The 27,145-nt window shown below is 44.8% G+C and overlaps 2 protein-coding genes across 3 annotated transcripts in view; both read right to left on the bottom strand.

The window, feature by feature from the left end:
- Positions 1-15,634, bottom strand: part of mtmr11 (myotubularin related protein 11) — a 57,396-nt gene extending 41,762 nt beyond the window's left edge. Inside the window, exons 1-2 of the mRNA XM_063199364.1 lie at positions 14,806-15,634; positions 4,591-4,660 (exon numbers count right to left, since the gene is read on the bottom strand). Coding sequence (XP_063055434.1) covers positions 4,591-4,660; positions 14,806-14,862 — 127 coding nt within the window. The 5' untranslated portion in view covers positions 14,863-15,634. The remainder of the gene's footprint in view (positions 1-4,590; positions 4,661-14,805) is intronic.
- Positions 15,635-17,212: 1,578 nt separating this feature from the next.
- The window catches only part of otud7b (OTU deubiquitinase 7B), a 68,849-nt gene continuing 58,916 nt past the window's right edge, over positions 17,213-27,145 (bottom strand). The window contains exons 10-12 of one of the 2 annotated variants that reach the window (XM_063199359.1): positions 25,951-26,065; positions 24,444-24,522; positions 17,213-23,359 (exon numbers count right to left, since the gene is read on the bottom strand). In XM_063199359.1, the coding sequence (XP_063055429.1) occupies positions 21,638-23,359; positions 24,444-24,522; positions 25,951-26,065 (1,916 nt within the window). In that variant the 3' untranslated portion in view covers positions 17,213-21,637. Of the gene's footprint in view, positions 23,360-24,437; positions 24,523-25,950; positions 26,066-27,145 lie in introns of both variants that reach the window. The other variant, XM_063199358.1, reaches the window with a different exon arrangement.

Raw genomic sequence — 27,145 nt, forward strand, 5'->3', positions numbered from 1 at the left:
AAACTCCCACTGTCATTGTCATTGTGACACAGCACACATTGCTCACTGCACAGAACGAAATTGCATTTATACCGCATCCATGCAAGGGGGCAGCCCCAAATGGCGGCCCAAGGGAGCAGTGCGGCGGGAACGGTACCATGGTACCAGGGTACCTCAGTCATGAAGGAGGATGGGGGAGAGCACTGGTTAATTACGCCCCCCACCAACCAGGTAGATCGGGAGTCGAATCGGCAACCTTTGGGATACAAGTCTGACACCCTAACCCATGCTTACATGACTGCCCTAAACGACTGCCCAAAGGAAAGGGTACAAAACAAATAAGATGGAAGAGGAAAGGAGAGTAGACATGCAGAGAGCAGAAGAGAGGAAAGGAGAGAAGTGAAGAGGAGGAGAGACGACATAGAGGAGAAGAAGGGAGGACTAGGGGGACAGTATTCGCACATGTGAGAGAATACCACAGCTGAAGATGCGACTCAGCTGTGTATATCAGGGGAGACCTGGCGAAGGACAGCGCAAACCCAAACAGTGTGTGTGTGTGTGTGTGTGTGTGTGTATGTGTGTGCGTGCGTGCGTGCGTGCGTGCCTATGAGCGTGCGTGCATGCGTGGCTGCAACATGATCTCCAAAAATTCCGTGCTCCTGGACACGGATGGTAAGGACACAAAATCCGTGTCCAGGAGCACGGATTTTGCCAAAATTCCGTGCTCCTGGACACGGAATTGTTTTCCGTGCTCCTGGACACGGAATTGTTTGAAGTGCTTTCTGTAGGCTATTTCCACAGTCTTGTGTTTTCTCAGGATTTTTCTAATTTGAAATATTTTGTCTAAAAAAAAACATTTCTTACTGACAGGTTAGGGTTAGGGATTGTTTTGGTCTGGGCACAGCTAGTTTTCTTTCATTCATTATATGAGTTTGATAGCCTAGCAACCAACTGGAAAAAGGTATTTCTGAAAAATATGCCTTTAATGACAGGTTAAGGTTAGGGAATGTTTTGGTCAGGGCACAACTTAAATTGCTATAGCATTATTTTGTTTAGGATGAGCATTTGGTATGTATTTTCTAATGATAGACTTAACACAGTGCTGTGGTAATAGCCTATAGAAAGCACTTCCGTGTGCCCATCACGGAAAACAATTCCGTGTCCAGGAGCACGGAAAACAATTCCGTGTCCAGGAGCACAGAATTTTGGCAAAATCCGTGCTCCTGGACACGGATTTCGTGTCCTTAACATCCGTGTCCAGGAGCACAGAATTTTTGGAGATCAGGCTGGTGGGTGTGTGTGTGAGCGTGCGTGCGTGTGCCGTGCATTTGTTTGTGCACGTGAGAGTGTGAGTAACATCAGCGTCATTCCAATACATGGCTGCAGAGTAAATACAGCTGCAGGTCTTCCTCAGTGGGACACCACACTGGCCACTTAATAGCTGACATGGACGAGGAGAGAAAAACGAAGGCCTGGCTGTCATATACTGCACACAAAGATTTAACAAAGAAATGCTGTGTGTGTGTGCGTGTGCGTGTGTGTGTGTGTGACACCCCAGCAGCATATGCCCTTCAAAAACCAGGCTGGTCGACGTACGGATATACAAGAGAGCGTGTGGAATGTTTGCCTTAACCAAAGTCAAAGGACTATGTAAACCATGTGTGCATTTTGACCTGAGCGGGGGTAAATCCATATAAGAGGCTTTTACGTTCTGTTTGGCCATTTCTAATTTGAAAGTTCATGCAGTACATACAGTACTCTGCATGGAATGCAGACGAAATACAGAACATGATGGCCCGTGGCGGTATGGTTCTCTATGTGCATGCTCAAATATAAATTCATAACGTATGTGTTAAAAATGCGAAATCATTTTCCATGTGTGAGGAAATGTGTGTGAATGTACTGTATGTGTATGAGGGGGTGCATATGTGGGAGACCATACGAGTGTCTGCCTGCCTGTCTGCCTGTCTGCCTGTCTGCCTGTCTGCCTGTCTGCCTGTCTGCCTGTCTGCCTGTCTGCCTGTCTGCCTGTCTGCCTGCCTGTGAAGGTGTGCATGGCTTGTCGTGGATCGCGAGTCGAAGTGGCTGGTGGGAACCTAGCGTCACTCCCAGCCACCTCTGTGCCTCTGAGAATAGCAGCTGATAGGAGACGTTAAAGAGTAGCCCGACAAAGCCAGGCCAGCTCTCCTCTCCTCTCCTCTCCTCTCCAAACTAGTCCACTGCACTGCACCTCAGCATTCCTATCTACTGTGGAGCAGAGATGCAGCAACCGCCACCAACACTCAGGGCCTGTGTGGCAGCTTATGGCAGCCCAAAAGCAGACAGAGGAATGGGGGGAAAGATGAAACACAGCTAGAGATGAATAATGACGGAAGAAAAAGATATGGAGAGGGAATGAAAGAAATAATAGAGAGGAATACAGCCAGGCAAGTAGAGAAGATGCACTGGGAAAGGTTAAGAGAGGAAGAAATACAGAGACAGAAAATGTTGAGAGAGAGAGGGATGAGATGGGTATAGTGATAAGAGCAGACAGAGAAAGAGAGAGAGAGAGCAAGAGAGAGAGAGAGAGCAAGAGAGAGAGAGAGAGAGAGCAAGAGAGAGAGAGAGAGAGAGAGAGAGAGAGAGAGAGAGAGAGAGAGAGAGAGAGAGAGAGAGAGAGAGAGAGAGAGGTGGCTGGGAGCGACGCTAGGTTCCCACCAGCCACTCTGACTTGCAACAAGCCATGCACACCTTCACGCACAGACACACAGACGCACATACAGACAGACACACAAAGAGAGTAGAGGAAGAGAACTGTTGACAGAGAGAGTATTTTAAAAAAGAGAGCGCAGTAGACAGTGTTGGGTAGAGGGGCAGGGGCTTGTAGACGACTGAAAGGAAGGAGGTGGAAGTGGTTTGGCACTGGGGGCTGAGGGGGTTGAGAGGCCCTGGCCTTGTCCCTGGCCCTCTCTTCAACACACTGCCAGATTGTTTTCACCACAGGAGCAGGGGTGCGGGGGGGCTCGAGTGAGAGGAGGGGTTCCCAACCGGGGGTACATGTACCGCTAGGGGTATGCGAGACAACTACAAATGGGGTATGTGGAAAATATAATGACAAGTATAAAATGTAGTTACATAGGAATAGAGGAGGAGCTATAAAGCATGCGTTAAGCCGGGGTACTGATGGTATGACAAAAAGGCTTAAAGGGTACGTAAGACAAAAAAGATTGGTAAACACTGAGTTGGGGGGGGTATGGGGGGACTTGAGTTAGTGTGGGACTGCTTGTTGCTGTGTCAGCTCGATGCCAGAGGGGCTTTGCTGAAGCCTTACTTGGGTCTGGCAGAGTTGTGAGGTCTCAAAACAGGTCAGGAGTGCATTTCTTGAAACCATAGCTGCTAACTACGTTAGCTACTTTGTTGTTTGTGATGCATTTTCCCATTGGCAACTACCCAAGTTGCAAACTGGCAAACAACTACGCGTTCGAGAAATGCACCCCAGGTTTATTCGGCCTGATGTGACTCAGACACAGTTACAGGAAGGAAAACTCATGGTGGTGGAGGTGATGGTAGCGGAGGGTTTTTTTCTGAGAAAGAAACAGCACTGTGACACCATGGTGTGAAAATGACCGACTGATAAAAAAAGACACGCATGATTCTCAAGGCATGGCTGACTGTGTAGCTACTGTAGGTTGGCCCTCCCTGTGGGGTTTGATTCACACACCGTTGCTAATTTGGATCCATGTACAGAGAATGTTGTTATTCTCACAGCTCAAAGCTTGAACAGGATCAGTATATCTTACAGCTCAAAGCTTGAGCAGGAGCAGTATCTCTGCAGGTGAAGCGAGACTCAATCGAGATGTTTTCAAACCGTGGCCTTGACGAACGGATTGGTCACGGAGGTGGAGCCCGTTTCAAGGCCTGCTGAGACAAGCTTCCCAAGGAATCTGAATTGCGTGTCGAAAAATGCTGCTAACTCAAAAAGCCAGGAGGATATACAGGCATGCGTTGGCGAGTCAAGTTGACCCCTTTTGTAGTCTTGACCTTTGAAGGCATAACTCAGCAGTTGAGAGCAGGCGTGAAGCTTCTGGCTTCAGGGAGAAAACAAACCCATATCATGTATTCCTTCTGCAATAAGCTCTTAAAGCGTACTCTGGACAATGTATGAGGCGGGGACAATGATCTTCACTCCTGATTTTGAGTAACTGGTAAAATACAAGACACAGTATTCACAGTGATCCCCCATAAAATCACAGCCATTTTTTCCGATAATATACAGTAATGTCACAGAAGAAAAGTTCCTGAGAATAATGTTACCGTAATTTATTTTAACTATTAAAGAATTATGCAAGAGGTTTTACATTGTAAACATAGTAACAAAATCATTGTCACTGAAAGTAATAAGATAATTGCATATGTAACACAACAGTGTTGGAAAGAAGATATTAACCTATGAAATAAATTGGGTTTTCACACATAGCGTGTGGGGTTTCACAAATGTTTGGGGTTCTGGACTGCAATTGCCATGATAGACACAGAGGGACCACTGTAAATGTTTCATAACTGCTTAGGTGATTTTATCAGATCATCTCCATCTACTGAAGCCAAGTGCAGGCTCCATGTGGACTTACTGACCTGGCAAACAGCAGAGGCCGAACATCTCCCTCCCCCGAGAGTGAAGGCTGCTGTGGCTCAGCATTCTGTCCTGTGGGGAGGGAGAGAGAGAGAGAGAGAGAGAGAGAGAGAGAGAGAGAGAGAGAGAGAGAGAGAGAGAGAGAGAGAGAGAGAGAGAGAGAGAGAGAGAGAGAGAAATAGAGAGAGAATGGGGTCAGTTTTTGAGGGTCAGGAGGATCATTCTCGTGCATGTGTTCTAAGAAAAAACAAAATGGGGCTGGGTGCCATGTGAGGATGTGGGTTTGAACCGACTGAGACAATATGAGCGAGTGGGATTCGCATCCCTCAGAAGTTGGCCAGATACTTTCATCCCTGCCATCTGCACGATAACTCTCACACTGAGGCACACTGTTGGGGACTGGGTTTCAACTCCTCACGACGACTGCTTTCCTCAAGTCTTTCATCCTCTGTCTAGTTTGTGTCTTGTTCTGCTTTACCCCCCCTCGTTTCCTTTTTTCTTCGCTGTCCTTTTCTCTCCCTCGTGTGATGATGGCAGACTGCAGAGTAGGCAGTGGGAACCGAACGAGGAGTGCCAGAGACGGACTGAAGTTACTCACACATGTGGGTTCACTTAACTCTGCCCCCCCAGCCTCCCACCCTCCCAACACATGCACGCACGCACGCACGCACACCCTCCCAACACACAGGCACATACACACACATAACGCTCACACACACTCGCGCACGAATGCACGCACGCACGCACGCACGCACACATGCAGTAGAAAAGTTCTCTTCAGGTTCTCCAACACAAAAGTCATCTGAGCTGAAATAATGTGGCAGCACATTTTTGACTTCTAAAGTAAACTAGATTGCTGACTCTATTATTCTGACATTTGGATAGAGCTGAACCAGATGGCTTGAGTGAAGAAAAGAAAAAAAGGGGGGGTTATACTGCAAATCCCTGTACCAAGAGTGTTGCATTTGACTTCCAAATTCTATACAGTTTTAAAACAACATATGGCTTAAATAAATCCAATGGTTTATAACACCACTGGATTATCAGCAGTGTTTAATTTTAGCCATCTACTCTTGAATCCAATGGCTGACGTCATTGCATTGCAGTGCCCAAAATTGCAACCATACAGCCACAATATAGCTAATTATACTGTAGTTTTCCACCGACTGACCTAAATATAGCACGTCAGCAGCTCCCCACTAAGCACCAGCAAAACAAATCTCAAACACAGCCCTTTTTCTGGGTCACAAAGTGTTGTTCACCTCTCAAACATTAAGTCTTTGTAAAAGACTGTGGTTTGTGTGTACTAGGAAGGAAGCCAACAGGGTCGACAAAGAGGTCAGTTGTCCCAGACCCAAGGAGAAGGGGCCACCAGAATTGGGTCCTCATTACATTGCATGTATTGGGTTGGGGGAGCTTTGTCCCGGGCCAGGTCAAAGCGGTCATCAACGGCCCTTACTGTCGCATAGTGGCTAGCATGTTGCATGGTGGCTTGTGTGTACCAGGGGGGCATGCCTCCCTTCATCCCCTCAGTAGCTTAGCCTGGGTCTTACCCCTGCTGACGTCCCCTCAACAAAGAGGACCTTTGGTCATTGTGAACAGGGTTGCCAGATGAGACTGGTGATTTCCTGCCCAAAAAATGCTCAAAATCCGCCTGGAAGTACTAAATCCAGCCCAATTTGAACTAATTTCTGTTCATTTCTATGGCCATAAATTGGCAAAAAAAACGTGCCAAATTTTTTATTTATTTTTTTAACCTCCAGACGGCCATCCCAAGCAGCCCACTTGGGCGGGAAACCGCCCAATCTGGCAACACTGATTGTGAGACTCTAGAAAACTGGACTCATTCACACAGAGCCAGTTAGCCACCGATACGGCTGCCTGCCTGCGCCTGTTTCAACAGGAAGCCCGGGCCAGAAAGGTTTAACAGTTCCCTGCCACCTGAAATTGGTTTTGCTCTTAGTTTCACACAAAGCCCTGTGCTATATTCCTTCCAAAATGGACTTAGTGAGGCTTTTGCTGGAGTGTTTTAATATACGTCTTTTAAAGCTGCTGATGGAGTGTTTTCATTTCCGCACTTGACTTCTCTGCAAACTGTATGGACTTTAAAGAAATCCATGGTTATTAAAGAAAAAAAGCTTTCGCACAGGACGTTGAGAGGATAGGAGGGCGTAAAAAGACACTGAGTAGCTTGGGCCTATTCACACCCACTGGCATGCTTTTCTGAAATACCAGCCAAAGACCGCTCCAGCTCGAGAGAACATTTCAATTGAACCCAAATGAAAATGCTTTATGTGGAATGAAAACAGACAAAGCCAGAAAAAAATGTGTGCCCCAATTGCCAGCAGCCTATAAATTATGCACGAAATGGCTGCGATGCCTTTAAGAAAATAACACTCAAGTTCAATAACTTTGACCATGGAATTGCACGACAATGGGCAGGAGAATGAGAGAAAAGGCTGATAGTTGATATTGAGTGAAATTTAATCCACATGTGCTGTGAGTGACTTCCATTGTCATTTACCCCCTCCATTACCACAATGCTTAAAGGGACAAAAAAGTAAAACTTGTCATTTAAGCATTTGCATGACCAAGCCTGAGAGGATGAGAAACAATCAAAACATCATGACGTCAGACTTCACAGGCCTCCATCACCGACTCCAATGGCAGCCAAAACTCTGAGGTGGCACTAAAACAGCCCAGTGAAAAACAAGGGAGGTCACCACAAAACTTAGCAAGCAGCTGATTTTCTTTGCCTGCCTGCTTGCTGCCTTGCTGTTGCTTGATTAAGGTTTAATTTTTCCGAGCATGTTTCATTTTCTGCTTCTCTGCTCTGTTAGTTTTAAGTCAGAGCCCCAAAACCCTTGTCAAAAAGTGAAACTTAAAGTGAGGAACAGAGGGATTTTTTACTGTATTTCTATCAATTTTCACTCAGATTTTATTTCAGTTTCCTCATTCCCATGTGGTTCCCTCAAGTAGAAATGCAACGACAAACACACGAGCTGCCCAACCACCAGCAGCCAACTTATCCAGTGGTTATGAACTTCAAAAGAATATTTGAAATGGTTTCATCATTTGATTTCAACTCACTTCCCTCCTGCTTACGATAAGCATAATAACCCCCATCTTGAAAGCCTCCCCTGGGGTTCATACCCCCGTAGTAGCCCGAAGGGTAGCTAGGGCATGAGGACTTTGTTTGTAGAGCTGGACACCATCACAAAGGTCAACAGACAGATGAAAAGAACAGTCCAGCAGTTTCCCCCGTGTTCTGTTTTCGAGAGCAGAGATGAGAGAGAGAGAGAGCTGTTGGGGGGGGGGGGGGGGGGGGGGGGGGGGGGGGGGGGGGGGGGGCGGGGGGGGGGGGGGGGGGGGGGGGGGGGGGGGGGGGGGGGGTTGTGGGTGTTGGATGATGTAACGGTCCCATTGTAAACAATAGATCAGAATGTTCCCTCACAAACAACATGGGTGGAATTGTGATGCAAAGGGAGGGGAAAAATAAGGGAGCACTGTGTACAGTGCTGCTGATGAGCGATCAGAGAACAGTGCCAAGGGGTTAAGTAAGTGTTGGGAAATCAGTGTAATCAGAGAGGGGAGAGAGGAGGAAGAGAGAGAGAAAGGGGAAACAGTGGAGAGAGAGAGAGAGAGAGAGAGAGAGAGAGAGAGAGAGAGAGAGAGAGAGAGAGAGAGAGAGAGAGAGAGAGAGAGAGAGAGAGAGAGAGAGAGAGCAAGGTGCAGGGAGATCCCTTGGCCAAGTCTCCGTCGCTAAGCTCGTAGAGAAACTGCCTCGGAGGAGGTTTCACTTCCACTTAATTGCCTATCACTCAATCACTTTCACGTCTTCCTTCTCTGCCTCTCTATTCAACTCCCGTCTCCTTTTCCTCCACTCCACTCCACTGCTCTGCTCTGCTCTCCTCTCCTCCACAACCCTCCCTGAAACTCCTTTTCAAGTTCCTGGGGGAAAGCAGCCAAGACCCACTGGAGTTTCCATTGCTCATGACTTCCTTTCCACCATAGCCAATGTGAGCCTTCACCAGTATACCTCAGACCACAGTCCTCCTCCTCCTCCCACTCCTCCTCCTCCTCCTCCTCCTCCTCTTCCTCCTCCACCTATACTTCATCCTCCTCCTCCTCCACCTAATCCTCCTCCTCCCCTCCTGTTTCTATCCTGAAACGGATCGGCCTCATAAAACTCACACTCTGCTAACTTTACAATCCAGCAGTGACACATAGCACATCCACAAACAAATAAATAAATAAAAACAAAACAAGCACATCTGTGCAAGGCATTAATCGCTAGTTAAGCAAGTTCTTCGGAATTCCCCTCGGCTTCCAGACTCTCTTTGCTAGCAATGCTAACTGCTAGAAGAACGAACATTCATTGAACCGAGGATGAGAATGGTGAAGCAGCTGGGGTGTTGTTCTGTGGCACGGACATCTTGAATGTTCTCCAGGAAGGAGAGGGAAAGTATGGGCAGACCAATTCAGGCCTAAACCAGAATGGGTCCAGAAGTGTTTCCCTCGGTCATGAGGCATCAGGATCCTTTTTCCAGAGTTTACCCAATATTTCTTTTATTTTTTTGGCTGCTGCCAATGCCAGACAAAGGACTGGCTGAAACCAAACACCATTCCTGTCTAGCCGTGACACAAGCTCTGTGAGTGATACACTTGTCAAACAAAATCACCCGTAACTCAAATAAAACTTCTGCAGGGGACTTTTTAAAATGGTCTTAGTAAATCATACTTTGACATTCCTGAGCAAATGGCAAATGAAATCTGGGGGAAATGCTTTTTAATGCACAAAGAAGCAAAGAGAGCTCACAAAGAAGACCTTGAATTATATTCGAAATTAGCACCAGTTATTTCACTTTTGAAGAGCTGAGCATATAATATTAAGTTTATATATTCAATGCCGTCAATGCAACTCTTCAGACCCCACTGCGACCCCACTTTTGGGGCTTGCATTTACAAAAAGGGGGAAAAAGTCCCGGTCAGACTTTCCACTTCACCAGAAGACCAAACTGGAAAAGTGATCTAAGCATGGGGCTCAACTGTACCGTACCTTTCCTGAGCCATGAATTCACAAGTCATCAATGTTTTAATTTGAAAGCTATACGGCAGTCTGGCCTAAATGAAGAATTTACACGTGACATTTCCAACCACTACAGGAGTTTCTGCTGAGGCATTTCCAGAAGAATCCTAAGGAAACGACCATGTTTTCATTCAGGCCCAGTGCACAGGGGGGCATTATAGTGCCGTCCCTAATTATTGTCTAGACGCAAACCTGCAAAAACAATGTTGGGCCATTTCTTTGCGAGGGCCAGATGGACTCATGTTAACCTGTGTAAACACTTGTCAGTTATTTTCGTTTCGTTCTCCTAGGCTCCTGTCAGCCAAAAGGAGGTGGAACTGAGCTCTCTCTCTCTCTCCTTCTCTTTTTCTCTCCCTCTCCCCATGTGCACACACAGCACAAAACGCCAGGCGGAAATCTCAAAGGTCAGTGGCAGGGTGTGCCAACAACTCACACTTGCTTGCCCCTCTGTCAGTAATCTGCCGTCCCTCTGATTGAAACGGGCACTGAGGTGCCTACAAAGGAGCGGCCGACAATGACTGTTTACAGTTTCTTTTCACGGCAGCACGATTAAACCACTTCAAGTCCACGTCATGCCGATGATATGCTTGACAGGCAGCTGAAAGGGATGTGGATTCGAAAGGCAATCATACAATCACCACGTTTACATGATGTTTTTAATTCAGAATGAATAAATCAGAATTAAATAGTTCCGTCAAGTTTACTTTGATCTTTCCTTTTATTCCGAATTAAGTGATGTTTGCATGACATTTTGCTTGGGGCTCGAACTTACCCTATAATTGCCTCTGATCACATTTTATTGTTTCAGGTGTTTTTCTAATGGTCTAATGGTCTAAATGTGGACAGCAAAGCAAAGGGAAAAGTACCCCCATTGTAATTTAAGGCCATATTTGGGTTGCAATGAATAGTTGTGCGTCCCATATAGTCCCAATAGTTGTAGTTATTGTCCACTGAGCATAGAGTAAGTGCACACTGGGTTCCGCCTTGACACTAAAGCCACCATTTGCTTGTGAGCTACCACATGCACAAACGTTAAGAGACTACATGTGATGACAGAGACAGATAGGATTCTCAAGGGTGTCTGTTTTTCCTATAATGCATCACTTAGGGGAGACAATCAAAGGCTGTAGACAGACGTAATGTCCTCTCAGAGCGATGCTTCAAACTGGTTCCACAAAAGACTCTTATCTTCGGGGGTCCGTCTGTGAGCATGCTTACAGTAGGGTGGGAGAGTGTGTGAGGATGCGAGACATTATTTATTCCAGCCCAAAATCTGGAGCAGCCCAGAGCAAGTGTGTGCCAGGCCTCCCTAACTGCTCTCTCTCTCTACTTCCCAAGTAGTTTGCAGATGGATGGATTAGGCTAAGGGCTTCCGCACACCGGCTCCGACAAAGTGCTGAGCACTGCTCATCTAAAATTCGATTCCATTGTTTTCAATAGAACCACGCACACGGACATTCGCCGATGTCGGATAGCAATTAGAGACAAGTTCTATTTTGTCGGCGCCGCCCATTGACTATCAATGCAATGTTCGTGTGAAATTGGGTTTGGGGGTCCGAATTCTGTCGGAAGCAAAAGTGCGCCGCACTTTGTCGGAGCCGGTGTGCAGAGGCCCTAACTGCTTGCAGACAGGCGGAGCACAGCTCTCTGAGTATTGCTGCAAAGGAGAGAGACAGTGGAAGATTTGAGGAGGGGAAAATACCGAACAGTGAGTGCGTGCTGCTTCCCTTCTCCACTTCCCTGCCATTGTCTTTGATCATTTTTAAGGGCCTTTTTGTGTCTTTATTGATGATAGTCGAGAGGATGACAGGAAGACAAAGGAGAGATGGAGCAAGGCTTGGACATGATCCAGGCTGGACTCAAACCCAGGTCCCCATGGGCAAGCCCACATGTGGGGGGCTCATTCCCTGCCATTAGCATGGTCAGGTGAAAAGTTGCTCCAGGCAGAGCAGTGGCTAATGATGCTGACTTGCGAGATGCCAAAGCAGGGTGGGCTTTGGTTTCAATGGAAATTCCCTTTCAGCCAAGAAAAGGGCTGTGCCCCATTGTGGTCAGATGGACATACACACACACACACCCACACGCACAGACGTGTGAACAGCAAAAAGTAAATTCATGGCACAAGCACAACACTACCACATATTATTACATAGGGTAGAATGCCCTAATGTGGGACGATGCCTAATGTGGGACACCTTAAGGTTTAAGGGGTGTAGCTTTTCCCCAAGTTGGTAAATGTTAACAAAACTATAACCAAATCAAAGCCCTATCATCCTGTTAACATAATATCATGATTTAGTATATGTATAGTAATGCTCCATGGAGGGATTACAATCAAAGAAGAAGGACCCTGGGTGAAGTCCCTCAAATGGCAAATCACATAGCATTTGGCCAAATCTGCATTTAGGGTATAAATCAATTCCAATCAAAGCAACTTTGTCAATTTTTTGATAAATATGTTGGGTAGGTATATTTTCATTAGAAAAGAATGTGTGGTGTATATCAAATAATGTAATATTTTATTTTAAACCATATTATTAGTGTGTCCCACTTTAGGATGTGTGTCCCTAAAGTGGGACACAAGATTTGCCTAATGTGGGACAGTTGTAAAAGTAGTAATTTAATAAGTCAAACAATTACTATGAAGTCAAACACCATGTCCACATAAAACAATGGATATTTAAATCTATATCAAAGTTGTTTTTCAGTCTTTCTGGACTAATCTATTAGAGCATAGCTATCAACACAACATTTGGGTCCAAAAACCGGAAGTTCTTTCCTCAAAAAGAGCAGCCATGTTGAAGCAGCCAATTGTGTGCAATGGGTTCAAACAGTCTCAGTCATATTTACCAATAAAAGACAGAAAAAATAATTCATAAAACATGCTCTGAATGTGTAGCTGATATGTCTTTAAGTGTGGCAGATAACATTTTGGACTAATATTTTACACAAACATGTTTTAGAGACCTTTTAATATACACTGTCCCACAATAGGAAACCGAGTGTCCCACTTTAGGGATAACCACGGTTTTTGACCAACTTGCATTAATACTCAAATTATTCGAATTAGAAACACTTCATATGTTTTTAATCTTTTTAGTTGATTAGAGCACAACTAGAGGATTAAAAGGGTGTAATTTGTTTGTCTTGAGATGTTGTCATTACATTTTAATACACCACCAAAGTTGAAGTGACAAAAATTGTCCCACATTAGGGCATTCTACCCTATCTGTTACACCATTTAATCCATGGTACCTAATTAGGTAGATAGTCTGAATTGTTACTGAAAAACACTAAAACCTATCAAGAACCCACCACAAACTTGATTCAACCAGTGCAGAGTCCGTAGTAAGGTCTTCTGGTTACTCACAAAAGCTACCTGTGTTGGATGGAAACTGTGTTTCTTATTTTTTACATCTCTGGAAATAAAGTGTGCAGTTATTTTCCCATACAAAGAAAGAAAGAAAGAAAGAAAGAAAGAAAGAAAGAAAGAAAGAAAGAAAGAAAGAAAGAAAGAAAGAAAGAAAGAAAGAAAGAAAGAAAGAGAGAGAGAGAGAGAGAGAGAGAGAGAGAGAGAGAGAGAGAGATCCGAATGGATTAATCTACACAGTGAATAGGCGTAATCAACCATAATACACTGACAGAAATGTTCTTCTTCCATTGTTTCCATTCTTCTCACCCCAGTAGGTACTCCTGTAGAGTTTTCATTCATGCAAATTCTATTTTACCATTATGTATACACAAACCCCTCTTTTATCAGCACAGCAGCTCATTTATGGTCGAGAGAGAGAGAGACAGAGAGAGAGAGAGAGAGAGAGAGAGAGAGAGAGAGAGAGAGAGAGAGAGAGAGCACAAGACAAAAGAGCCTCGTTGGCGAGCACAGGCACACAAACCCTACCAGCAGTTACCATGACAACGACAGATGTTTTGACACATCCCTGAGGGCCCCTCCTGGCAAGCAGAGCCACAGGGTGTAGTTAGAGAGAACGGGAGGCAGTGCGGACACCCCTTTGGCTGCCTAAAATAGGCACAAAACAACAGTGGACTGGGGAAGATCAACAACCGCAGCTCACTTTGTGGCCAAGCAGCTAAATCCATCTGTACCTGGGAGTTATTTGGAAGGAAGGTTTTGACTTAAAGATGAGAAAGCTGATGTTAAATCATTCTTGCCTTGCATTACACCAGAGGCTGATTAATGTCTGTCAGGAAACGCAAAAGGAAACTGTTTAGTCACAAACCCCTGCTGCTATGACAAGCCCTCGAAACACAAGAGGACTTTTGTCAGGGCTTGAGGGACACAAAATATTCCCTAGTTTTTAGGACTGTGGGGGTAGAGTGAGTAGAGATGTAGTAGGCTAGAGATAGAGAAGTAGAGATTCGTCACAAACTCTGACCCAGCTGGCACAGAGACAATACATTTCTTTTTACCACTTTCGTGAAACTGGAGTATGGGCTCAAGTCCTCTGGTCACACCTTCGTCATACCACCCTGTTCACACAAACACTCATCCATTGTAGGCACGAAAGTCCACATTTGGATTTAAATTAACTTCTGCTGGAGATCTTGGGAACTCCAAGGCTATCATTATATCGTTGACCGCACCAGATGTGGCTCCTGCCTGAACATTGAGAGTCCTCTCAAAGTGCCTGAGCCATATGATGTAAAACCCTGAGAAAGCACTGTGGAGCTTCTTTACCAACATTTGTCAATGGGCATGGATTTGGAACAAATGAAAAATGACTGAATTAAAATACAAGCAACTCACAGCTTAGTGTTTATGTCTGATATGCAAGTTAGGGACAGTTATCTTCTGCATTCTAAACAGACTGGTACAGCCTACAGTGTCAGGACAGTGTTCAAAACCAATAGGCCTATAATAACCCACACAGTTCAGTTGCAGTTATGTTTGCCACACTTTAAAATACTCAATCTATGAGTAACGGCACAGGGTAGTTCCTGAGGAGTGGTTGGACAAAAATAATCAAAGAAAGTCCAAATTTCAACTTCAGCTGACAGCACACTAAAACTAAACACTCGAACGTTTTAACAAAGTGCGTGTAACTCGCGTGCGTGTAACTCGCGTGCGTAAAACAAAGTCGTGCCTCATCATGTCTATTTGGCCACCTACCTTCACATCAGGAACCATTTGTCTCACTTTGAACGTTGTCTTGGATCCCGTTAACATTTTGACATCCAGAAACGTATTTCACTATGCCCTCACAGACTGTTGTTTGAACCCATACGGCAGGCCAGTAAAAGTCAGAAACTGTGTGTAAGCAGGTCTTTGTTCCGTTCCATGTTTCTGTGGAACGGTTAGGCTACTTTGAGGCGTTGAACCTGCATCACTACCGAATGTAGAGGTGCTCTCTGTAGCTGGATAAACCACTGTGAATTTTTGCTGGTCTCGAAGGATAACCCGTCCATTCCTCCTTCTCCGATTTGTACTGAAAACAAGTTCACCGTTAACCGTCGTACGCTTGCTTTTCACCCTCTGAGAAGAAAAATGCAGTTGACAGTCAGCGCGAAACACAGGCGTTTTCCATTAGCTACATGTTTACCATCTCGCACAGTAGAGTGCTACACAGTAACAAAAAAGACATCTAAGCGTCTCTATGCCTCTTAAAGGGCCAGTAGGCCTACTTGGGGCCAGGCAGCCTTTTTTTTCTTTCTTTTTTTTTTTAAGAAAACGTCGAAACTCCGTCCGCTATCCAAGGTAAGCTTAAGATTTGAGAGGTAAATAAAGGAAGGTCATAAGAGTAGACCATTAGAACAAATATTTTGCAAGAGGTTAACACTGAGTAGCCAACCCAGCTGCCTTCATCCCTCGAACCATGCAACAATCACCAGCTGAACTGCAGTCACTTGGGGAAGCACTTCAGAGTAGCCATACAGAGCTTTTGGATGGATGCCCACTGAAATGGGACAATTTGAGACCCTGCCGTTTTACGACCTTTGTACCCAAGAGAAACATTTAATGAAGTTCGGTGACGCGTTTATACCAGATGATTTAATTATAGCCTAAAGCAGGCCCTAATACTTTCAGACAGGAAGGTCAAATGAGACAGGGAGAGTACTTTTTTTTTACCTCTATACTTTTTTAGTAGGCCTATTAAGCTAACTTAAATTACCATACTTTTGACTAATTTCCCCATCATTTTTATTTTCCTCATAATTTTCTTTCATTACTTCTATAATGAGTTTATTATTAGGCCTATCTCTTTTTTCCCTTTTTTTCTTTTAGTGCTTTGAGACCATGTTGTATGGTGATATTGCACTTTAAACAACAACAACAACAACAACAATAATTAAGAATATTATCAAATAATTTCCAAAAAGGTAAGGTTTCATTATGGAAGAATATGACTTCATATTTTAAGCCAAGACATCACAATTTCCTGAACCATCACAACCACAACTGTGGAGTGTTCAAAGAAGCACATAGCATTTCCCCCAAAATTAATAGGCTCTTACCTTTTCAAAGGACTTCTCCTGGGATTGCACCTGGAAAGTGTATCCACCTGTAAATCCCTTTTCGCTTTTCAAATGGCAGCCAGTGCAAGTGGGTTGAATCAATCTACATTACAAACACATTTCATCTCATCACATTCACAGCCTTTCTATTCCTCTAATTACTGTGTGATGCCTTTCGTTTTCTTTCTTTCCTGCCAGAGAAACATTTCACAGGTGACCTGTCCGGCAAAGTGAAGGGAGTGTAGCAGGGCTCGTTGCCTTTGAGTGCTGGCATGTAGTGCATACGATATCACACAGGTTTCATGTGGAAACGGATACCTGCCAAGCAAAAAAGAAATGAAAAGCGATCCGAAAGATATCAGTGCTCCACTTATTAATTTATAAAGAGGCCCACTGTGAATTTATTGAAGCAGCAGGCGATCAAGTTGGGGTAAAAGGTTGCGGCAGATTGTGTGTTGCAGAACTACTGGGGATTTTCAAGTAGCCTCCATTATGATTAAGACAGATTTTTTAAAATATATAATATATATATATATATATATATATATATATATATATATATATATATATATATATATATTGTTTTAAAAATATCCGCAACAGAGCATATGCTGAATATAGTAATTTCTACATCTGGCTATACCCCCCCAATCCAATGCAATATACGATCACTGCTTTTACAGCTATGGGATCCATTGGGCCAAACAGGCAGCTGACCTGGTCAAATCCAGTGGATAGTGGGCTAGTGTGGATGGAAACAATGTCCTTTATATTGTCTGGTGCTGACTGCTGTGACTCATATAGCCTACTGTATATGGTGTGCTGTAACAATACAAGGGCCTGTGACTGAAACAGTTTGTGTTACAAGCCCATTTGCCACACAGGGCCACCGAGCCATCTACTAGCATATGAAGTTTGGCTGTGTGAGTATTGTGTAATGCTCAGGGTGTAAGCACATTTATATGATAGAAATAGAAATCTTACTGTTACGTTTGTAATGACAATGACATACTTAGTTAATGCAACGGAACATTAAAGAAAAGAAATGATCAGAAAGCATAGTGTAGTGTTTAAATACAATGAGAATTTTATTCAAACGGTGCAAATAAAAAAAAGATAAAACAATAAAACTAAAAGATAAATCAGATGTTCTTTCAATCTAGATTGCACAGTCACACAGCCTGGGCTTTCCTCTGTCAACATGGGTGGAGGTGGGGGACCAGTTGGGAAAGGTGGCAGTAACGTGGATAACGACAGAGGAGTATTGCTTCATCAAACTTCTGTACTGCCAATGCAAAACATTGTGGGCAGCGATACCCTCTTTGAAACATGCCAAACCGTCAGTTTTCAATGCACATCAAATCATCCCATGGAAGTATTTTGCGGATGACTGCGTCAGTTAAGAAAACAAAACAGAACATATCTTTTTTTAATAAATCTGGTTCAGCTCTAGCTTAAATTAACATAAAACAGTTTTTTTTAGAGTTAGAGTTAATAAACTGGAACAAGCTTAGGGACCAAGCTAGGCCCTGTGAATCGCTGTCAACATGAGTCGAGTTTGCAATGAACAATTTTGTACAGGGGTGCATAAGCATTGGTGTGTGTGTGTGTGTGTGTGTGTGTGTGTGTGTGTGTGTGTGTGTGTGTGTGTGTGTGTGTGTGTGTGTGTGTGGTCTGAGGGTCAGGGAGGCCCCTGTGTCAGACAATTAGCCTTGTGTGAAAGAACATTCTGTATTCCTACAATAAAAATAAAAACAAAAACATCTGAAAAGAAACGTTTGAAAACAAAGACAACTTCCTATAAATATATATCTCAAAACCACACCTTTTTTGTCAGGTCATTAATGAAGGTATTAGTTTGTTCACAAGAAACCATCAAACTGAACAGCCTCTTTTCAAATGGTCAGCCTCAACTGCCAAACAGAAGGAAGGAAAGAGAAATATGAGCACAGTCTCCCGTCCCCTTTTTGACTACTGCAGTTTGGTAAGCGTTCAGTTTAGTGTCCAACAATATACATTCTTTTCTTTTAAAAACACTGTAAAACTTTTGGTATGGTTTACAAAAATAACTTGGAACATATTTGTACAACCTTCTGTTGTCTTCTTTTAATATATATAAAAACAAAAAAGTTTGCAGTCTTATTGAAGTTCAATGCAGATGTTTTTTTTCTCTTTTCTTTTAAGAGAGCTTTCCTTTCTTGCAGTAACTGAAGCCATTGAGATAAGCCAAGTTTAAACTGTAGGGATAAGCAACTCATGTGAGAGTTGCCATAAAACTATTATTTTTTTTCTTTTTCTCTGGAGAAGTCCTCTTGATTGTGCCATCAAGCTGCAATACTTTTTTGTGAGGGTAAGGTAAGCTATTAGCACGCACGCACACACACACAGCTTCATAGGGACAAGGTCATAGAGAGATTCTCACAGAGTTAACGGGCAAAAGACAGAGCCATAAACCAAACCTTAACACACCACACAAAACCATGAGGAGTTCACTTAAAACAGGTCGGCTAGATTGAGAAAAAGTTGTCTTTTTATTTTTCAGCAGACGACACCCTTTATTTACAATGCTTAAGCCAAAATACTTTCTAGCACAATTTTCTTTTTGACCATCCAGTTCAGCGATTTCTAGATTAACTGCTTACGTCTTATTGCCTATCTGTTCCACAATATGGAAACTGATACAAGAGCGCCATCCGCTGGGTATGGCAGTGATTGCATACAAAGAAATCAGCGAGGCAAAAAAAAGAGCATGGCAACATTTTGTGTTTACATCCGTCAGATGCAAGTCCTTTCAACTATTCAAAGACATAAGTCCAATTAAGGGTGGCTGTGTGCTTTCTATAATGAAAATTTAGGAACGGTTTTCGCATTTCAACTTCAAGTGCTTACATAATCATTAGTGTGTGTGTAGTTGGTCGCATGTGTAGTTGTCACTGCGGCTCAACCCGCAGGCTATGTCAGTAATCGAAAAGCAAAGGGAACCAACGATACGTTTTAAGCGTTCCACATTTGTGTGTGCTGCAAGGAGTGGCCCTTGAGGATTATAAGAGTTATTTTCGCAACTCTATGGGAATCATCATTTTGGGGTGATTTCTCACCCCTCTCGTCTAACATGGCATGATTTTCATTCTACCACCAGAGCAGATCCTCACTGAGGCCTTTGTCTGCCAAACTACGCAGTTGACAGCATATAATATAACAGCTAAAAAAAGCAACTACATGCCTGAGAAAAGGGGGGGCTCCTGGCAAAACAGAGCATTGAGCACTGTTTCAAAAGATAATACGCAAAAATAGAACACTTGGGGCATAAGGGCCAACAAAAAGGGCCTTACGATACTCCCAAAATGGCTTCCACACAGTTTATGGATTTGAAAAAATAAATAACAAGGGGAGAGAGACACTGAAGCCGTTGGACAGAAAGACAGATGGAAACCCGTATAGATGGGCCAAGGAGGGGTGGGTCAAAAGGCAACTTGGAAAGAACAAGAGATGAAAATAGAGAAGCAGTCATCCTCAGAACATGCCAAGCCAGAGTCGCACCGGACCCGGCCCAAACGAGCAGTGCCCCTCCAAATTGAGGAAGCAGGCACCTTCAGAGTCCGAAACAACACTCACGGCATACTTTAATCACACCAGGACACATGCCTGCACACACACACACGTACACACACACACACGCACACGCACACAAACACACATTCATTCGGATGCAAGCAAACACACAGCCACACATCATACACACACAGTAATCAGGACCTACGGAAAAAAGTGCTTCGTTTTTGTGCAGAAAGCCACCTAAAGACTTGGATATCACAGAAACAATTGGATATCACACTATGTTGTGACTTGAGCTTTTGAAAGGTAGGGGAACGTAATATGTGTAACATTATTGTATTTCTATCTTTTTTTGCATGACAACTGCCATTGGTTTCATCCGATTCAATTCATTTCAATGTCTTCAGTAATATATTTCTGGTTAGCCAGGCTAGGCCTTTTCACTAGTCCTAATGTGACACTATTAACCTTTTTTGTTTTGTTTATATATACTGTATATATGCGAACCACAGAGTTAAAGCTAATTACGCTGACTTTCACAAGAATTTGATACTGGCTATTTTTGTTTTTTAAAAAGCTATACTGTACCGTCAGAAACCAGAACATTGAGACACTCTTTAAATACACCACCAATATTAAAAACAGAGAATGATGTTTTTTCAGTTCCTTATCAGAAAAAAAGGATAAGTGCAGCAACTGGTTGACCTGTAGCGTCTACATATTTGCAAATGTAGTTTTTTTTTGTGTTTGCCAGAGATGTATGCCACACCAATAATAATTCACTGTCCCGTTTGATCTGTGAGTGAGTATGCAGCGTCACAGGCTGAGACTGCCATTACTGTAATGTAACTTCTTCCACAAGTTAGGAAAAACTAGTCAAGTTAGAAATACCACCTACCGTAACACACTATGTCAGAGATGTGGCTGTAGTGTTGTTTGATGACAAAAAAATAAGCTTTTTTTTGTTTTGTTTGATGGCTTGTGGGCCGAAGCAGTTTGAAGTGGCCATCCGTGGCAAGAGCTGACGGAGCCTGGAGAGCATTGCACCACATGAACACGTGTTCAGAGAGGCCGTGATGCTTTGCCAAATTCAGAACAACTGACCAGCGCAAACACTGAAATCAATGATAACTGATTTCGCTGGCACTTGCTTAATATTTCTGACAAATATTTAGAAGACTGATTTCAAGAAAGTTCGGGCATTGTTTTCATTTTCTTTTCTCTTGCCATCGAGACACACTGGTGTTATATTCACTGAAGTCATTTTCGATTTACAAACCCAAAACCTTAGTCCAGTGGAACATTGCCGACCCAATCTTTTCTTATAGACTTACAGGGCCATAGACTGTATGCTTCTTACAAAAAGTAGAGATTAATGAGCAGTTTTCAGTTGTGCTTTTTTGTGTGTCTTGGGTTTTGTATGTGCGAGTGTCTATGGTATTTTTTTTTTTAGTAAGATGCAATGAAGCATGATGCACTTTCAAAAAAAAAAAAAAAAGAAAAATCCCCTGCGGTTTACATTCAGCCCAGTGGGAGGCGCCAAAGCAGAGCATAACCGCAGCATTGCAGCGAGAAAAAAGAAGACTTGAGGGGCCCCGTTTTCTCTCTGCAGATGGCGCCAAAGTCACATTGGATCTAATCCTCCTCCCACCTCATCCAGACCGCTCACAGTTTAAGACTTGCTACGGTCTTAAGTCAGTGCGGGAGGACACCACATCATGTCAGTCTGCAGGGGTTAAGTCTGTGACTTGTGTGTACTTCCATTTGGAACACAACGGACGTTTCAACCGCAGGTGCCTCCCGAGTTGAGCAGGCAGGTAGGTGGGCGGGCAGGCAGGCAAGCAGGCAGGGCATTGTAAGACCATTTGCCTAGCTCCTTCCCCCTCCTCCTCCTCCTCCTCCAACCCCTTTTCATCTCATCTCTCAAAACACCATCAGAACCTGTGAATGGTGGGCTCCGTCGTTTCCCTTCTCTTCAGCTCCTCCCGGTAGCAGTAGGAGCAGTAGTTGCCGGTCTCGGGGTGTCCGAAGAAGTTGCAGCTGGGCGTGCGGCAGCGGCTGGACTGCAGGCTGGAGAGGCCTCCCACGCTGCCCAGCGAGTAGTGCCTCTGAGGGGGAGGGACCGTGCGGCTGCCCCCGCCGTCCAGGCTGGAGCGCAGGTCCCGGTAGCCGTTGGTGTACCCGCCGCCGCCCCCTACGGGCTCCGGGTCCAGGTCCGACGGGTAGGAGGGGTAGCAGTGGTTGAGCCGCGAGGGGCTGGCCACTGTGGCGGTGGGCAGAGGAGGGTGGTGGTACTGGGCGGCGGGGTGGTGGTGGAGGGATGGCAGAGGATCTTGCACCACGGGGACGTGCCGGGGCAGGGTGGCGTACGACGGGAAGCCCACGTAGGAGGCGGAAGGGCCCGGGACGCCGCCGCCGCCCGCTAGCTGCCGCCGGTGGTCCAGGTAACTGTGCGTGTTGAGCGTCTGCGACATGGGCACGGCGAGGGGCTGAGCCAGGGCGGCCACCGGGTGCTCCACCAGCGAGGGCCGGGGGATGGGCACCACACCCGAGTACATGTTGGGGCTGAGGGTGGTGGGCTTGAAGTTGCTGAACGCCGTCGAGCCACCTCCCACACCACTGACACCACTCACGCCACCATCCACCTGCAGCTCTTCCTTCGCCGCCTCGTAGCTGCGGTAAGATCCCAGATCCATCCCTCCACTTCCACCAACACCGCCAACGCTGCCGATGGGTCCGCTTTCCTTACGAGCTTGGGTGCCATTGGGTGTGGGCATGGCCGCCGCACCCCCGCCGACGCCCCCGCCCACGCCCCTCCTCTCCGCCTCCCGGCGCTGCTCTTGCTCAGCCCGGAATCTCTCCTCTGCGTCGGCCAGGTAGCGCTGGATCATCTCCTCCTGGAAGGGCTGCCGGTTGCTGGTGGTCAGCTGGACGGAGAAGATGTACTTGCGCTCCCCTTGCATGGCCGAGCGCAGGATGCCCAGGCTCACCTTCACGTCGGTGCTGTACTTGTAGGGGTCGGGCTCGCCGGGGCTGCTGCCGCCACCCCCCGCGATGGGCCGCTCGCTGCTGGAGGACGGCGACCCTTTGCCGGAGTCCTCGGAGCTCTGCATGGAGGGCGAGCCGTCCTTGCTGCCCTTGCGACCCCTCAGGGAGCCCTTCTTCTTCTCCGCGCCGCCCCCTTCCCCTTTGCCCAGCGTGCCAGAGCCGCCTGCCGCCCCGCAGGCGTTCTTGCTGGTCATGAGCCCGCCCACGTTCTTCTTCAGCTTGCTGCCCAGGCTCTTGCCGAAGCTGCCCAGCTTGTTGGCCACCGAGTCGGCCCTCTTCTTGTCCCGCTCCTTGTCCTTATCCTTATCCTTGTCCTTATCCTTATCTTTGTCCTTGTCTTTGTCCTTGTCCTTGTCTTTGCGGCTCTTCTCCTTGGTGGCCGAGCTGTTGCTGGAGGAGCTTGAGGAGCTGGATGATCCGCCGCCGCTGGGCTTGGACGAGCTGCTGCTGCTGCTGTTGCTGCCGGCCGTCGTCGTGGTGCTGCTGTCGCCGTTGCCGTTGGAGCTACTGCTCACCGACTCCTTGTCCGACTCGCCCGAGTCCGGCGGGCTGCGCGCCTCCTCGCCGGCCGAGGCCGTCGGCGACTCAGGCTGGGCCAGCGGAGCTTGCTGCAAAAAGACAAGGGCCACAAAAGGTTAAACTGTTATTGTCATCTACAGTACCGTGACATGCAGCACTCTAAATTTGCTTTTTTCTTCACCGATTGTTGTTGACCTTACTAGCCAAACACACAGTCACTAATGAGCTAAAGGGCTGGCATACTTTCTTTTTCTTCCGACCAAACAGAATTTTCACCAGCATTTGGCCAGTTGGCAGGTGTTAATTTAGAGCACTGGTGGCATATCTTGTCTAGATAGATACTGCACTGTAGTTGCATAGCTGAGGCCATCGGTGACTCTGGCTGGACCAGCGGAGCTTTCTGTTAAAGGACAAGACCCATACGTTGAGTTCTCAAACACACCGGTCATAGTGATTTCTGTAATCACATGCTGTGCGGTACACAGGGTTTTATTTATTTATTTATTTATTTTAAATACAATCATTTCATTTTAAATATCTGCATATGTGTAGTAACCGAGCCATTAATACCATCTAGTGACATGTCTACATAGTCATCTAACCATGTCTGCATAGCTGTACAGTCTATTTATAGCTCAATAAGTGTTGGTAGTAATATCACTATTGTGTATGCCTTACTATGATGTGGAACGAAAACATCAGATGGGATTAAGGATTAACTGTTACTCAATGTATTACATAACTGTGATCATAATGAAAATCCAGACAGTATGCATCTTTAGCAACTGTAGTAAAACACATGGATTATTTAGCCACCGTCTGAAGCCTTGCCGGCGGGGTCTTTGTGACTTCTACAATCATCATGCCTGAATCTTAAGATAACTAAAATGAAATGCTTCCCTCACTCCTGAGGAAGGGTTTCAAAGAACATGGTTAAGTGATAAACTGGCCAAGCCTACCTTCAGAGTGTGGTAACCCTGTTAATAGATACCCTACAGGCATCCTCTAACTAAAGAAACAAGGAGTCCGGGCTCTTTCATAGTCGATTTCCCACGACCTCCAAGTTAACTTCACCCGCTTTGGTACTGAACCACATTGGAATGAAGCCTCCTGGCCTTTAAGAGAAACCATGTTGCTTCATTTTCAGCATGCAATCATTAAGCTCACCTGTACCTCGCAAGGCAAGGGCAGCCAGGTCACCGTCATGTAGCAGTGCAGGAGATGCAGCTTGGCCTCCAGGGACAGGGTCACACTAGGGGGGAGAATAACAAATAAAGAGCTTTGTTGGCAAAACAATGTATTTCATTTTTGGAACATTTTGGGAAATTGACATTTTTGTATTGGCCATTCTATTGCATTGCATCGCAAAATGCTTCTTCTGTAGGTTTAAGAAGTATACTCTCAAGATATTTAAATGGCAGGAATTCACACATAAATGATAAGACTAGAGTCATTTCCAATAATAAAACGCAGAAGTCAAAAATGGTGGATACGTCGTTTTGCAATGAAACTCTTCAAATATAGACACACATATGTACAACACATCTATACAACACACATAGTCTTGATAATGCTGATGCTGTTCACAAAAGGCCTAGAGTCAACAAGGAACGGAAAAAAATAAGCATTAGCCTTTATCGCTTTCACTCGTGTCGAATGATCGCAGCAAAAAAGTTTGGAATATTGAGCAGCCGTTAAATTATAATAGGATCATTTCCACAGTGGGCCTGTTTATTTGCTGCTTCCGTAACCAAACAAAGCTTGGTTTAATAATAAGCCAAAGCGTTAAAAATACCCCGCCCCTTGTTTTCTGAGCTATTTTAGGCCGGCTCCTTTCCCTAGCAAGGCTGTCACTGATAATCCTCCTCTCCGACTGCAGAGCAGCACGACTGCTAATCTGAAGAGAAAGCTAATCGCGGTTGGTGACACTTTTCTTTTTTAACCAGGCCTGGGCAGCGCAGGGAGTTTAAATGGGTTTAAATGCTCAACCACTCTAGGCCTTCCTTCCTGACTTACTTTCGAAAAGGAACCAATAAATAAACAAACAAACAAACAGAAATAGCCCAACTAAACTCAGTGCAATGCAGATTTAGTAACTATGAACAAATAAATGAAAGCTGATACAAAATGCTGGAAAAAGAGAAGTTTGGTGGACTTAAATGTTCAACCACTTGAGGCCTTCCTGACTTTCTTTCTTTGAGAGGAACTGTTAAACGCAACAGAAATAGCCAAACTAAACTGAGTGATGATTTAGTAACCGAAACAAAGTACATAAACGCGACCTAATACAAAAAGCAATAAAACGACGAGGGTAGCTGCCGATGTGAGGATAGGGTGTGTACATACGTTTACCATTACCATGTTTAATGTTGTTTTGCCCGGTCATTTCTAGCAATGAGCTCCCTTGTTTTGTTGTGTCTAGCCTTATGCGTAGTCCCACGTTTAAGCAGATGTACTGTCTGTTTGGCACAAAACAAGCTTCTGATTCCGCAGATCTGGGGACCCGGGTTCAAATCCGACTGGAGGACATTTCCCTATCCCTCCCCTACAACTTTCCTGTGAGTCTCTCACACCGTCCTATACAATAAAGGCACTAAAAAACAAAACAAAAATTCAAAAAGGATAAATTCAACAAGACTTATCCATATATCCATCTAAACCTCATGGGATGTCATTATACCTGGCCAGCATCACATTGTCACTGTCATCCTTCCCCCATTCCCAGTCCTTCCCTGGATCCACCGCGAAATGGAGCGGCAGCATTTTATGATCAGAATCCGTCAGGGGAATCACCGCTATTCAACAAACAGAAAAAGAGGGAAAACAGTTGGAAAAGCTAATTTTTCCAGAAAAGACAGCTGCAATATCATAACATTGGACGAAGAGACACAGTTTTAACAAAATATTTGATTATTAGCTACAGTAGAACTTGAAGCAAGAGAAAGGACAAGCATCTTGTAAGAATCAATGTGTGAATAAAAAGAAGTTGTTAAGATTAAAAAATGTAACAGTATCAGACTTAACATTCTTAGAAATGTACTGTAATGCCGTAAAGCAGGGGTGTCAAACTCATTTTGGTCCGGGGGCCGCATACAACCCATGTGGACCTCAAGCGGGCCGCATTAGTAACATCATCGCCAAAAAAACGTAAAGCAGAGGATTAGTGTTCAGTACTATCACGTTTTAAGTGTGTTGTTTATGTAGAAAGCAATGCAATACTGATAATCCTATGCAAAATTTCCTTGACTTAATTCATTCATTGCCAACCGTCAATGAATTAAATATGGGACAGTTCATTTTGGCAGGGGGTCTGGGGGTTTTCCCCCCGAAAATTTTGTATTTCTTAGATGTAATTTCCTGCATTTTCACGCATTCTAACATCCCGTTTCCAGTTTCAGCTTAATAGGAACCAATCAAATCCAATTATATTTATTATTTAATTACAACCAATACCAATACAATACGAATAAGAAGTATTAACATTTTATCTCTATATATGAGGTCTATAATATATGAGCTTAATCAAATGCCTGTTACAGTACAAATTCACCATTTATAATAGAAGTGTGATGTGCACTTTACTACATATATACAGTATAACAGAGGGACCACTATGCTGGTCTCGATTTTGCCCCGAGGTGCGTAATTGCGCATTTCGGTTATTTCATTGAAAAAAAAAAACAAAACAAAAAAACGTTAATTTGTTTTTTGTTTTTTTTACATCCGGGCCGGATGGAACCCTCTGGCGGGCCGGATGCGGCCCGCGGGCCGTACGTTTGACACCCCTGCCGTAAAGGGTGAAGGTGTCCTCATATAGTGTAATAATCACCTTTCTCAATGAGTGAATGCTTGACCCTGGCTCTTCCTCTAGACCT

The sequence above is a fragment of the Engraulis encrasicolus genome, chromosome 5 (assembly GCF_034702125.1).
Source record: "Engraulis encrasicolus isolate BLACKSEA-1 chromosome 5, IST_EnEncr_1.0, whole genome shotgun sequence".
In the NCBI taxonomy this organism is placed as follows: Eukaryota; Metazoa; Chordata; class Actinopteri; order Clupeiformes; family Engraulidae; genus Engraulis; species Engraulis encrasicolus.